The 12,860-nt window shown below is 43.2% G+C and overlaps 1 protein-coding gene across 3 annotated transcripts in view; it reads left to right on the top strand.

Moving 5' to 3' along the window:
- LOC139302437 (NLR family CARD domain-containing protein 3-like) overlaps positions 1–12,651 on the top strand; it is a 106,064-nt gene extending 93,413 nt beyond the window's left edge. The window contains exons 1-10 of one of the 3 annotated variants that reach the window (XM_070926134.1): positions 2,893–2,981; positions 3,094–3,231; positions 4,943–5,040; positions 8,119–8,195; positions 8,376–8,580; positions 8,856–10,650; positions 10,743–10,916; positions 11,063–11,236; positions 11,892–11,938; positions 12,104–12,651. In XM_070926134.1, the coding sequence (XP_070782235.1) occupies positions 2,893–2,981; positions 3,094–3,231; positions 4,943–5,040; positions 8,119–8,195; positions 8,376–8,580; positions 8,856–10,650; positions 10,743–10,916; positions 11,063–11,236; positions 11,892–11,938; positions 12,104–12,651 (3,345 nt within the window). Of the gene's footprint in view, positions 1–2,856; positions 2,982–3,093; positions 3,232–4,942; positions 5,041–8,116; positions 8,196–8,375; positions 8,581–8,855; positions 10,651–10,742; positions 10,917–11,062; positions 11,237–11,891; positions 11,939–12,103 lie in introns of those variants that run through there. The other 2 variants (XM_070926132.1, XM_070926133.1) reach the window with 2 other exon arrangements.
- The last annotated feature ends 209 nt before the right edge of the window (positions 12,652–12,860 follow it).

Genomic DNA, 12,860 nt, shown 5'->3' with positions numbered 1-12,860 from the left:
AATGAAACTTTATTGTGGAAGTTGTCCAACTCAAAATAAAAGTCGGGTGCTGCTTATAGGTCTTTAAAATCTATAGTGTGATCTTATTTGTGAGTCATGTTGTCTCATGAGTTTTACGTTAATAAGTCCACGCAGCGAAAGCTTCCTCCTTGTGGGGCAAAATGAGAAATCTGACTCAGTGAAAGAATAGAAGTAGAATGCAGTTTTCTCTGTTACTGGAGTGATTGATGGTTCTGTGTTTGTCTTATTTTGAAAATCCTGCAGGAAGTGCCGTTCTGTACAGATAAATGGTTATTTTGACTAATTTTCTTATGTAATATTCCTGCAGATATGAATCATATTTGACCTCAACTGTTATTGCAGCTGTAGCATTACAGGGCTCTTATTCTGAAAACAAAAGTTTAAAAATATAATCTGACATTTTATTGTTGATGAAAAGTTTCCATGATATGCTTGAAAGCTCCAGAACAAGCAGGTAAGTGGACCTTGAGTTGTTTTGTCAACTTCTTCTGTATTAATTTGTGTTTTTCTTAAACTGGAAATGTAATCATAACTGTAAAAATCGAATCTTTAATGAGGATGATCACAGGAAACAAAAACTGGATTAAAGAAACTTTTGAGAATTTTTTTTATGTCTATTTACATTTTCATCTCAGTTTCCTACAGATCCATCAGAAGAATCCTGTTAAAATCCTCCTGAACATTCACTGAACCTACATTTTTAAAACCTGCCACACACCTGTCTTAGCCTGTTGGCTCTGTCAAGCTAACATGACAAATGTGATTCCAGTGAGAAACAGTAGCTAGTAGCAGTGATAATGCTAACACCGACTACACACAGTTAGCTCTACAGGTGGTGAGGAATGAACTGTCAGTGTCCTAAAACATCATCAGGCAGCAGAAGTTAAAAGTAACGTACCAGTTACCATACCATAAAAAATGGCAACATTAGCATTAGCACACTCTTCATTCAACAGCCATAAACACACAGTAACATTGTGACTGTCTGACTGTAAAACGAGTGTTTCTTTATCACCAGTTTCTGTGTTAAAACTATCCACCTCCTTTTTAAACTCCAGAGCTCTGAGCTGATCACTGGAGCTAACAGCTGATTCTGCACTCTGAGCTAACAGGCAGGTTTCCTTGTTCTTATTATTAATAATAATAACTTTTTAGAACATCATCAAGAGGACGCAAACCCCGTATTTCAGTGCACATCTTGAGAAATATGAGTATGTGACAAATAAATCTTTGAATGTAGAATCTAGAATCGAGACACACACTGTCTTCACGCACAATGTCCTTGTAAACAGTATTTTCAAACACACTGTCCTCATATACACAGTGGGCAAACACACTGTCCTTACAAAGCACTCTGTCCTCATAGACCCTGTAGGGAAACACACTGTCCTGAAACACTCTGCCCTCAAGTATTGTCTGACATCTGTCTTCAAACAGATACACCTTCCATACACACACACACACACTGTCCTCGTGCACACACAATGTCCTCATGCACACTGTCCTTATACACCTGGTTCTCAAACACACTGTTTTCATAAACACTGTTGTCCTCAAACACATTTCCTCACAACTTACTGTCAATAATAATAATGAAGAAGAAGACAAGGACCATTTATTTTTCCCACTTTGCACACATCACAAAGATACAACAGACTGCAGTAATAAATGGAACCTTGCCACTTTATATTTCCTTGTTGGAAAACAAAAGGCACTGAGGGTAAAAGTGCATCACCAGACCTTTCTGATCCACCTGATAAAGTTTTATACTGTCAATTAATGTTTGACTTCAGTTGTTCCTTCCAAAGTTCAGAGCTGCTCGGTGATCACGTTTCCTTCACGAACACTCTGAAGATGAATCCAGAGAGTTGAGACTGTATGTGAATCAATAGACCTTTGAAAACCTCCTGCTGTGAGTTACACGTTTGTTCTCGCTCAGCTTGGTTTCCTGGTTGAAGCTGCTGATTAATTTCACCTTCATCATCGTCTTCACCCTCAGAAGGTAACGTAACAACAGTTTCATCGTGTTGTGTCAGCGGGTGTTAAACTGATCTGGTAGTAGTAGTGATGCGTCGTGTTGTCTTGTTGACTGCATTGGTGGAACGAACGAAACACCAGAGGAAACAAGAAAAGCTGAATTCATCCTGTTGGTAAGTCACACACAGTGGCCAGAAAAATAGAAACACCTGTGTGATGTGATGCAATACAACAGAGCTGTTTGATTCACAGCAAAAGAGACAATAATGTGCGTCAACACGAATGTTAGCTGTGTAGCGTCCATTGTTCCACTCATGCTACGCTAACGCTGTGTAGAACTTTCACTGACTGATTAAAATAGTGACGTGAATATGAACATGTAATATATGCATGTATAGATTAGACTCTCCTCTCTTCACACATTATGGTCATTTTCAAACAGAACACGCTGCCCATATACACAGAGTTTACAACTGATGAAGGAGGATCAGCAGCAGTTCCTCTCTTTGTGTTTCCTCTACAGGTGAAGGTAGAAAGACTGTGACTGGACGTGGATCTGAATTCACCTGGTGAGTATTTTCCTTTTCTGCCACACAGCAGACTAAAAGTATTTGCATGTCCTCAGTTTTTAAACACAAGTGAAATATAATTTGCTCCATGTGAGCTCTGAAGTGGACAGAAAATACACTTGTATAGATGTTAATATAGATCATATATTTTGTTGAACATTTCTCCGCAGTGGAAATCTTAAAAATCATTTCTTATGTTTGGCACCATCTGGTGGTAGAATCAAGAGTGACACTGTGGTAGACGTCAGTGCACGGCTCTGTGATGTAAAGCTTGTTGTAATGAATGAGCATGTTGCTGTGTTTGTGTGAAGGTGGGGGCTCTGCTATGGATCAGTGTGAGGAGACGGAGAAGGGAGTCCCTCCCTCTAAAACCGCTCTGTATGGAGACCAGGACAGCCAGACCAGAGCTCAGAGGTGACATGAGGATCTCTAACTGTCCATGACTCTTCTCAATGTCAGAGGTCAGCTCTCAAATCACTCTAACATCATTATTCCCACTCAAAGCTCTGTGTGTGTTGTGTTGAAGGCCAGAGCAGCAGAGACCAGACTTTGCTGGACCTGAACCTGGAGCTGGACCTGGACCCAGCTGTGTGTCCATGAAGAGTGACCGCTCTATGGATCTACTGACTGTCTTCAGAGATGGACATCGCTCCTCACTGAACCAGTAATTTCACTCACATTACTAACTTTATAATTTGACAAAAGATCTCCACACAAGGTCTAACTTGCTGTTTTCCAAGCTTTCAACCACTTCTCATAGTCTTTCTCAGGGGATGAAGTACGCTCAGGGTTAGGTTGTTATCACATGATGGACCCTCAGTCAGGTGATGGCAGGTGGTTGTATACGGGGGAGATGATAACACTGATGTCAGAGTTCACCACAGCCGTCACAAGGATCTCTAACTGTCCGTGACTCTTCTCCATGTCAGAGGTCAGCTCTCAAATCACTCCACCATCATTATTCACACTCAAAGCTCTGTGTGTGTTGTGTTGAAGGCCAGAGCAGCAGAGACCAGACTCTGCTGGACCTGGACCTGGACCTAAACCCTACCGTAAATCCGTCAAGTATCTCCGGTTGTTATTTGATCCTCCTGAGGACAACGATGGACAGCAGTCTGTTGATCAAAGGTAAGAATGTTTGTGTCTGTTATTATCCGACTCGACTGAGATCATTTCATGTTCTTTTCTCTTTACTTCTTATAAAACATTAACTTCAGACCCAAAAGCACAAATATCACTACAAATCTCAAAACAATAGTTTCACAAACTGCAGATTTAAATTTAAATGGTCACTTCACCCAAATTAAGAACAAAACAACAAAAACATTTCTCCTGTCTCGTGGTATCTGTTTATTGTCTCTGAGATTTCACCTCAACACGATGGAGGTGAATGAAGTCTAGTGAAGTTTAGTTTAGTGCTGCTCACAGCGTTGAAAGGTAACATTAAACAACAACATCTCTTTGAGAAACTGTGGCCCTGCTCCTCCGGAGGAGACAGTTTTCACTGGAACTATTTTCTGCTCGTCTAACTAGCTGGCAGTGTGTTGTCTGTGTTAACACACTGTCAGGAGCTTCGCTGTCTTATGTTTCAATGTAGGTATCAGGGACCAACTGTCCCTCTCAGGTAGATGTGATTGGATATGATACACACACTGTCATGGAGCTCCCTGCTGCTGCACTGTGCAGTGACTTAGGGTTAAATATCTCAACAACGACTGGTTACACTGCTACTAAATGTGGTACAGAAAAGACATTTCTCCAGAAGATGACCCATAATGTCTTTGGCCCCTGACAAGCACAACCAAAAGCACAGCAGCCTCTCAGTGGTCCTGTTGTTTGGTACTTCTACTGCTTCATAATCCTCCGTCAGTTTACCTTCTATCACTGACTGATGTTTCTGTTGTTTTCAGCTGAAACAAGAAGTGAACTCAACATTAACACTTCGTCACCTTTAAGTTGAACTTGTGATCAAACAGCTGTTTATTTCCACCTCCAGCTACAGAACGACATGGTCCTCCATGTAGAGTCGTGTTTGAGTCTCCTGATGGATGAAGTCCAGTCTTCTCTCTCTGTTAGCTGTTTCTGGTCTCCTCCACCTCCTGAGGGAAACATCTGTCTCTTTAGCTGCTAAATGCTGCACTATGTTCAGCAGCTGGTCTCTACCTGAGTCTGTCTGCTGTCTGTGAACCAGGACAGATAAATCAGGAGCTGAGAGTGAACCAGAACAGATAGACCAGGAGCTGAGAGTCACTATGAAGACCCAGCTGATGATTCAGAGAGACCAACACACTGTAATTGATATATTGTTATTGTAAATATATAAATTATACCTGCTTTGAGGACACACATGATTTGTCAATTCATTGTCATATCAGGATCCATCAGAAGAGACCAGACTCACCTGAACCCAGCTGTGTGTCCATGAAGAGTGACCGGTCTAAGCGTTTCCTTATTGACTTGAAAGATGGACACAGCCGTGCTGAACAAATGTAAGATTCTTAAATGTTTGTGTTCTTATATTGACTCTTCTGAAAAGACGCATCAGGTCTTGGTCCAGCGCTTTATTCTCTGTCGATTAAAATAAAATAGACACTTTATAAATTCAAGTCACAGCAGCAGCACACGAACGAACCACAGGGTACAAAGACCAACATAAAATAGTTTCACGTGAGAATTAAAGGACATGTCCTGATCAAAGACAACTCAGAGATTCCACACGGTGGCGCTGGAGGCCAGGGCAATGCCATCTAGGGTAACAATATCCTTAGATACTGTGTTTCTGAGGTGTTCAGGGCCAAGAACAATAACTTCTGTCTTGTCCGAGTTCAACATCAGATGATTGCAGGTCATCCAGGTCTTTATGTCCTTAAGGCATGCTTGGAGCTTGGCTAACTGATGAGGTTCTTCTGGCTTGATCGATAAATATAGCTGGGTATCATCTGCATAGCAATGAAAATGTATGGAGTGTTTTCTAATAATATCCCCTAAAGGAAGCATATATAAGGTGAATAGTATTGGTCCAAGCACAGAACCTTGTGGAACTCCATGACTGACTTTGGCGTACATGGAGGATTCATCGTTAACATGTACAAACTGAGATCGATCTGATAAATACGACTTAAACCAGCTTAGTGCTTTGATGCCAATTAAATGTTCCAGTCAAGTCCTTTGTCTGATGCAGTTAGAAGGTCATTTGTAACTTTCACCAGTGCTGTCTCTGTGCTATGATGAGCTCTGAAACCTGACTGAAAGTCCTCAAGCAACTTATTGTCATGTAGAAAGTCACACAGCTGGTTGGCGACTGCTTTCTCAAGAATCTTGGAGAGAAAGGGGAGGTTAGATATAGGTCTATAGTTGGCTAAAATCTCTGGATCAAGAGTGGGCTTTTTAAGAAGAGGTTTAATTACAGCTACTTTAAAGGACTGTGGTACGTAGCCTGTTAATAAAGACAGATTGATCATGTCTAGTAAAGAAGTGCTGACTAAAGGTAAAACCTCTTTGAGCAGCCAGGTTGGGATGGGGTCTAAGAGACAAGTTGATGGCTTAGATGAAGAGATGGTTTTAGTAATTTGGTGAAGGTCAATGGGAGAAAAGCAATCTAAATATACATCAGGTTTTACAGCTGTTTCTGAGATTCCTGTGTTTGAAGGTAAGATACCACCTGAAGACAGGAGGTGATCAATTCTGTCTCTAATAGTTAGAATTTTATCATTAAAGAAGCTCATGAAGTCATTACTGCTGAGGGTTATAGGAATACATGGCTCCATAGAGCTGTGACTCTCTGTCAGCCTGGCTACAGTCCTGAAGAGAAACCTGGGGTTGTTCTTGTTCTCTTCTATTAACGTTGAGTAATAGGCTGCTCTGGCTTTACAGAGGGCCTCCTATAAGTTCTAAGACTATCTTGCCAAATTAAATGTGATTCCTCCAGTTTGGTGGAGCGCCATTTCCTTTCAAGTTTCTGTGCTGTTTGCTTTAATTCGCGGGTTTGGGTGTTATACCATGGAGCTGACTTTCTTTGTTTTATTATCTTCTTTTTAAGAGGGGCAATAGAGTCAAGTGTCAGTCGCATTGAGCCTGCAGCACTGTCAACAAGCTAGGTTACACACTGTAACAGTCCAGCGAGGAGCAGAGGAGGGAAACACGGCAGGAGGAAGAGTTCATAAACCAATCAGCTGAGTGCAGAAGTTCTGATGTTCAAGTTCTTACATCACCTCATTTAGGCCTCTTTTCTCTACAGCTACGAACAAAACATGTTTTAGTCATTGTTTGAATTGAAGACTGAAAAAAGTTGAAGTATTGTTGAAGATGTGCAAATTTAACCGTCCCCCAATTTAACTACTGGCTATAAGTTAAAAGGTGTATTGCACTGTGCCAGATGTTACAGGAAATGCAGTTGTAAGTCCAGTTAGCGAGTCTAGTAAGACTCGCTAACTCGCCCAGCAGCCTCCCAGTCCACTGATGTCCACACTGGGACACAGTGGAGATAAGTTGAACAGGAGTGATCTCCTGTGCCGCTCGATGGAGTTTAAGTCTTTGGCTGAAGACACTTCTCTTCTCAACTTGCATGTCATGGAGGGGCTGGGAGACGTTGTTCAGGATGCTAACCAACTTGGACAGCGTCCTCTTCTCTGTTACCGCCTCCAGAGAGTCCAGCGCTACTCCACCTCCACTCACTGAGCCGGCCTTTCTAACTAGCTTGTTGAGCTTGTTAGCGTCTCTCAGCACACAGCAGCATAAAAGGTGACGCTGGCCACCACAGACACACCACCAAATGGATTTGAACATAAAAGTGAGGAGACATTCAAGTTTTAGGACCAGCCTACTTCAGTGATGAGGACGATATTCATCTCCCATAGTGACACACAAAGCACAATGATAAACTGCATCTAGTTGTTTTTAGGTGGAGCGAGTAAAGGATAAAGGACATAGCTTTATCCTGATATAAGAAACCCATTTTTATCCTTACATTCTGTGCCAGTTGATCCACATGCTGATTAAAAGACACCAAACTCCCAGATTTTTATAAGACTAGACGAGTTCAATTTCCATACCATTAAGTGTGTGGGAGATGTGCCGTGGAATTATTGGTTCCTGAGAATAAAACACATTTAGTCTTGTCAGCGTTCAGTACAAGTTAGAACGTTAAAGGAAAACCAACACAGAGTCAATGAGAAAACGAAAGCCCAGTTTGAGCTTTTCTGATATTTGTAGCTTAATGACATTTGAACCAATCTGAAGTATCACTGTTACAGCAGAGGGATTGCCATGTAGGGGGTTTGGGAGCACAGGCAGGATGTGGGATACCTGGGCTCCTAGGAAACTAACAGTGTCAACCTTCAGGATTAATACAGGCCGAACCAAGGATGACCACCACCACAAAACCTTCTGGTTTCTGGGATCTAATATCACCCAGTACTAGAAGGGGGGGGGGGGGGGGGGCAGATCTGGATCACCTGAGAAGGGATGGCGGGTCTTGGTCCAGCTCTCCATACTTGAAATACAATTAATTAAATTATAATTAAAACTGGATATAAATATTTTCTCCACAGAGTTCATCAGCAGACCTCAGAGGCTGTCAGTGGTCAGTCCGTCCAGCAGCATCACACAAACCTGGACTCCATATTTATGGTGAGTAAATGTACAAACACAGCTACTAGAGCTAATTACAACAAACACAAACTAAATACTGAACCATCATCATAATCCAGTCTCCATGCTGCACTCTGTAGACCAGCAGGCTTTCAGTCTGTCCCAGATGATCTGATGTTGAGTTCTACGAGTTAAAGCTGACATTTTATTCTGTTCCAGCTGCTGGAGGAGAACATAGTCAGTTTTGTGAAGAACGAGGTGAAGAAGATCCAGAGAGTCCTGAGTCCAGATTACCCAGAATGCTTAGAGAGTCAGAGGGAGGATGAAGAGCAGAGGAAGAGCAGCAGAGAGGCATTTCTGAAGATCACGCTGGACTTCCTGAGGAGAATGAAGCAGGAGGAGCTGGCTGACCGTCTGCAGAGCAGTAAGAGGATTTCAACAGATTTAACATGATGGAAACAGGAAATGGAGGCAACAGGGGAGAAGTGTATATTTAAAACTCTGCTGTTAATATGATGCACACATTTGTATCAGATCTATGAAGTCTTCTGGGCTGAAGACAGTCAGAAACTGTTCTGATGAGCTGAAGAGATTTAATGGAGGACTATAGTAAATAACATCTCGATGTCTTGTCGTTGACATTCATCAGATTTACTGCAGCTTCCACTTATTGATTACATTTCTTTTGTGTTCATTCAGGAACTAGTGCTCCAGTGTGCCGACGTAAACTCAAGTCTAACCTGAAGGAGAAGTTCCAGTGTGTGTTTGAGGGGATTGCTAAAGCAGGAAACCCAACCCTTCTGAACCAGATCTACACAGAGCTCTACATCACAGAGGGAGGGACTGGAGAGGTCAATGATGAACATGAGGTCAGACTGATTGAAACAGCATCCAGGAAACCAGACAGACCAGAAACAACAATCAGACGAAAAGACATCTTTCAACCCTCACCTGGAAGAGAGGAACCAATCAGAACAGTGATGACAAAGGGAGTGGCTGGCATTGGGAAAACAGTCTTAACACAGAAGTTCACTCTGGACTGGGCTGAAGACAAAGCCAACCAGCACATACACTTCACATTTCCATTCACCTTCAGAGAGCTGAATGTGCTGAAAGAGAAAAAGTACAGCTTGGTGGAACTTGTTCATCACTTCTTTACTGAAACCAAAGAAGCAGGAATCTGCAGGTTTGAAGAGTTCCAGGTTTTGTTCATCTTTGACGGTCTGGATGAGTGTCGACTTCCTCTGGACTTCCACAACAATGAGGTCCTGACTGATGTTACAGAGTCCACCTCAGTGGATGTGCTGCTGACAAACCTCATCAGGGGGAAACTGCTTCCCTCTGCTCGCCTCTGGATAACCACAAGACCTGCAGCAGCCAGTAAGATCCCTCCTGAGTGTGTTGACATGGTGACAGAGGTCAGAGGGTTCACTGACCCACAGAAGGAGGAGTACTTCAGGAAGAGGTTCAGAGATGAGGAGCAGGCCAGCAGGATCATGTCCCACATCAAGACCTCAAGAAGCCTCTACATCATGTGCCACATCCCAGTCTTCTGCTGGATCACTGCTACAGTTCTGGAGGATGTGTTGAAGACCAGAGAGGGAGGAGAGCTGCCCAAGACCCTGACTGAGATGTACATCCACTTCCTGGTGGTTCAGTTCAAATTGAAGAACATCAAGTATGATGGAGGAGCAGAGACAGATCCGCACTGGAGTCCAGAGAGCAGGAAGATAATTGTGTCTCTGGGAAAACTGGCTTTTGAGCAGCTGCAGAAAGGCAACCTGATCTTCTATAAATCCGACCTGACAGAGTGTGGCATCGATATCAGAGCAGCCTCAGTGTACTCAGGAGTGTTCACAGAGATCTTTAAAGAGGAGAGAGGACTGTACCAGGACAAGGTGTTCAGCTTCGTCCATCTGAGCGTTCAGGAGTTTCTGGCTGCTCTTCATGTCCATCTGACATTCATCGACTCTGGTGTCAATCTGCTGTCAACTTACGAGTTGACGAAAGTATTTGGAGACAAAAAAGGAAAAGCAAAATATTTCTACAGGAGTGCAGTAAAGAAGGCCTTACGGAGTCCAAATGGACACCTGGACTTGTTCCTCCGCTTCCTCCTGGGTCTTTCACTGGAGACCAATCAGAATCTTCTGCGAGGTCTGCTGACACAGACAGGAAATAGCTCAAAGACAAATCACAAAACAGTTGAGTTCATCAAGAAGAAGGTCAGTGAGAATTTGTCTGCAGAGAAAAGCATCAATCTGTTCCACTGTCTGAAAGAGCTGAATGATCGTTCTCTAGTGGAGGAGATCCAACAGTCCCTGAGATCAGGAAGACTCTCCACAGATAAACTGTCTCCTGCTCAGTGGTCAGCTCTGGTCTTCATCTTACTGTCATCAGAAAAAGATCTGGACGTGTTTGACCTGAAGAAATACTCTGCTTCAGAGGAGGCTCTTCTGAGGCTGCTGCCAGTGGTCAAAGCCTCCAACAAAGCTCTGTAGGTGGATGTATGGACAACTTTAAGCATGCTTGATTCTATACATGTCAGATAAAACATTTTGTTTGTGTTTATTGTTAATTCTTCTCCAGGCTGGGGGATTGTAACCTCTCAAAGAGAAGCTGTGAAGCTCTGTCCTCAGTTCTCAGCTCCCAGTCCTCTAGTCTGAGAGAGCTGGACCTGAGTAACAACGACCTGCAGGATTCAAGAGTCAAGCTGCTGTCTGCTGGACTGGAGAGTCCCCACTGTACACTGGAATCTCTCAGGTTAGTTTTCAGTTGTTTGTTAAAAAGTTGATCTTCTGCTCATCCGGCTTTAGGTTCATGTCAGTGAAGATGGTCAACATCTGTAGGATTTTCCCTCTGACGTGATTTTCTAAAACATTGAGTTTACAATATTTTCCTAATTCCAGCCTGTCAGGCTGTCTGATCACAGACGAAGGCTGTGCTTCTCTGGCCTCAGCTCTGAGCTCCAACCCCTCCCACCTGAGAGAGCTGGACCTGAGCTACAATTACCCTGGAGTCTCAGGAGTGAAGCTGCTGTCTGCTGGACTGGATGATCCACACTGGAGGCTGGAAACTCTTAGGTATAGACAGAAAACAAGAGCTCACACACTGCAGGTGCCTCTAATTTCTCTGTTTTCATGTTCTTCCTCTCTGGTCCGTCATCATGAAGGAAGTCTTATTTTAATTCTGTTCAGAGGAGTGAGCAGGCCTGAGTGAGGAAACTCCTGGATCCCCTGAAGTCTTATCAAATGGAGACACCCATTCATTAGAAACAGCACAGCTCTAGGGATGGACATGTTGGTCGATTGGTCCACCACTTTGGTCCAGATTGAAATATCTTAACAACTACTGAATGTGTTGAGATTAAATGTGGTTCAGACATTTATGGTCCCCAGAGGATGAAGCGTACCACCTTTTTTTTTCCTCTAGCGCAGCAATGGAAATGTTAGTTGTGGTCCAGACTGAAATATCTCAACTATTTTCCGATGGACTGTGATGAACTTTGGTTCAGACATTCATGTTCCCCTCAAGATGAAGTGTAATAACTCTTGTGACTGGTGAAATTGCATAATACAAGTTGAATCTGTTGGTCAGAATGATTTGTGAACAGTCTGTAACAGTTCAGTTCATGTATGAATGTTGGTCAAAGTGTTCATTTTAAGGGACAACATGCAGAGAACAATATTCCACATTGTGTTGGACAGAAAATCATTCGGACTGCGTTTCTTCCTCCAGGGTGGACCATGGTGGAGAGCAGTGGTTAAAACCTGGTCTGAGGAAGTGTAAGTGTGGACTCAATTTGACAGTTGTGGTATTTATTCATTAAAACATTACTGACAACATGCGTCATCATTAAACTTTATAGAAATGAACAACATGAGAACAAAGAATAAACCTTCAGATGAGTCTGATGATAAACTGCTGCTGTGTCTCGTTCTCTCCTTCAGATTCCTGTGAACTCACACTGGACACAAACACAGTGAACAGAAAGCTCAAACTGTCTGACAACAACAGGAAGGTGACGCTGGTGAGAGAGAAGCAGCCGTATCCTGATCATCCAGAGAGGTTTGACGGCTGGGCTCAGCTGCTGTGTAGAACTGGTCTGACTGGTCGCTGTTACTGGGAGGTCGAGTGGAGAGGATGTGTTTATATATCAGTGACTTACAGAGGAATCAGCAGGAGAGGAGACAGGGGTCACTGCTGGTTTGGAGGAAATAATCAGTCCTGGAGTCTGAACTGCTCTGATGATGAAGGTTACTCTGTCTGGCACAATAACAGACAAATAGACCTCTCCTCCTCCTCCTCCTCCTCCGTCTCTCACAGAGTATCAGTGTATGTGGACTGTCCTGCTGGCACTCTGTCCTTCTACAGAGTCTCCTCTGACACACTGATCCACCTCCACACCTTCAGCACCGCATTCACTGAACCTGTGTATCCTGGGTTTGGGTTTGGGTTCCGGTCCTCTGGTTCCTCAGTGTCTCTGTGTTCTCTGTAGGAGGAAGAGTCTCCTCCTGTTAGAGAAACACTCCTTCTGCTGACTGAAGACAGCAGCTGAAATCACTGTTGACTCTGTCCACCATCATACGACATAACGAACAACAGAATCCTTCATTTTAACCGTTGACTGCTAAAACGATTGTTGCTGTTAGAGGCTGTTGATTAGAAAGGACACGTCATGCTGTTGGTCAGGAATAATCCACAACG

Source organism: Enoplosus armatus, chromosome 19, assembly GCF_043641665.1.
Source record: "Enoplosus armatus isolate fEnoArm2 chromosome 19, fEnoArm2.hap1, whole genome shotgun sequence".
NCBI classification, from domain to species: domain Eukaryota; kingdom Metazoa; phylum Chordata; class Actinopteri; order Centrarchiformes; family Enoplosidae; genus Enoplosus; species Enoplosus armatus.
Note: the sequence above shows the minus strand (reverse complement) of the source record. Positions and strands in the feature narration are given on the sequence as shown.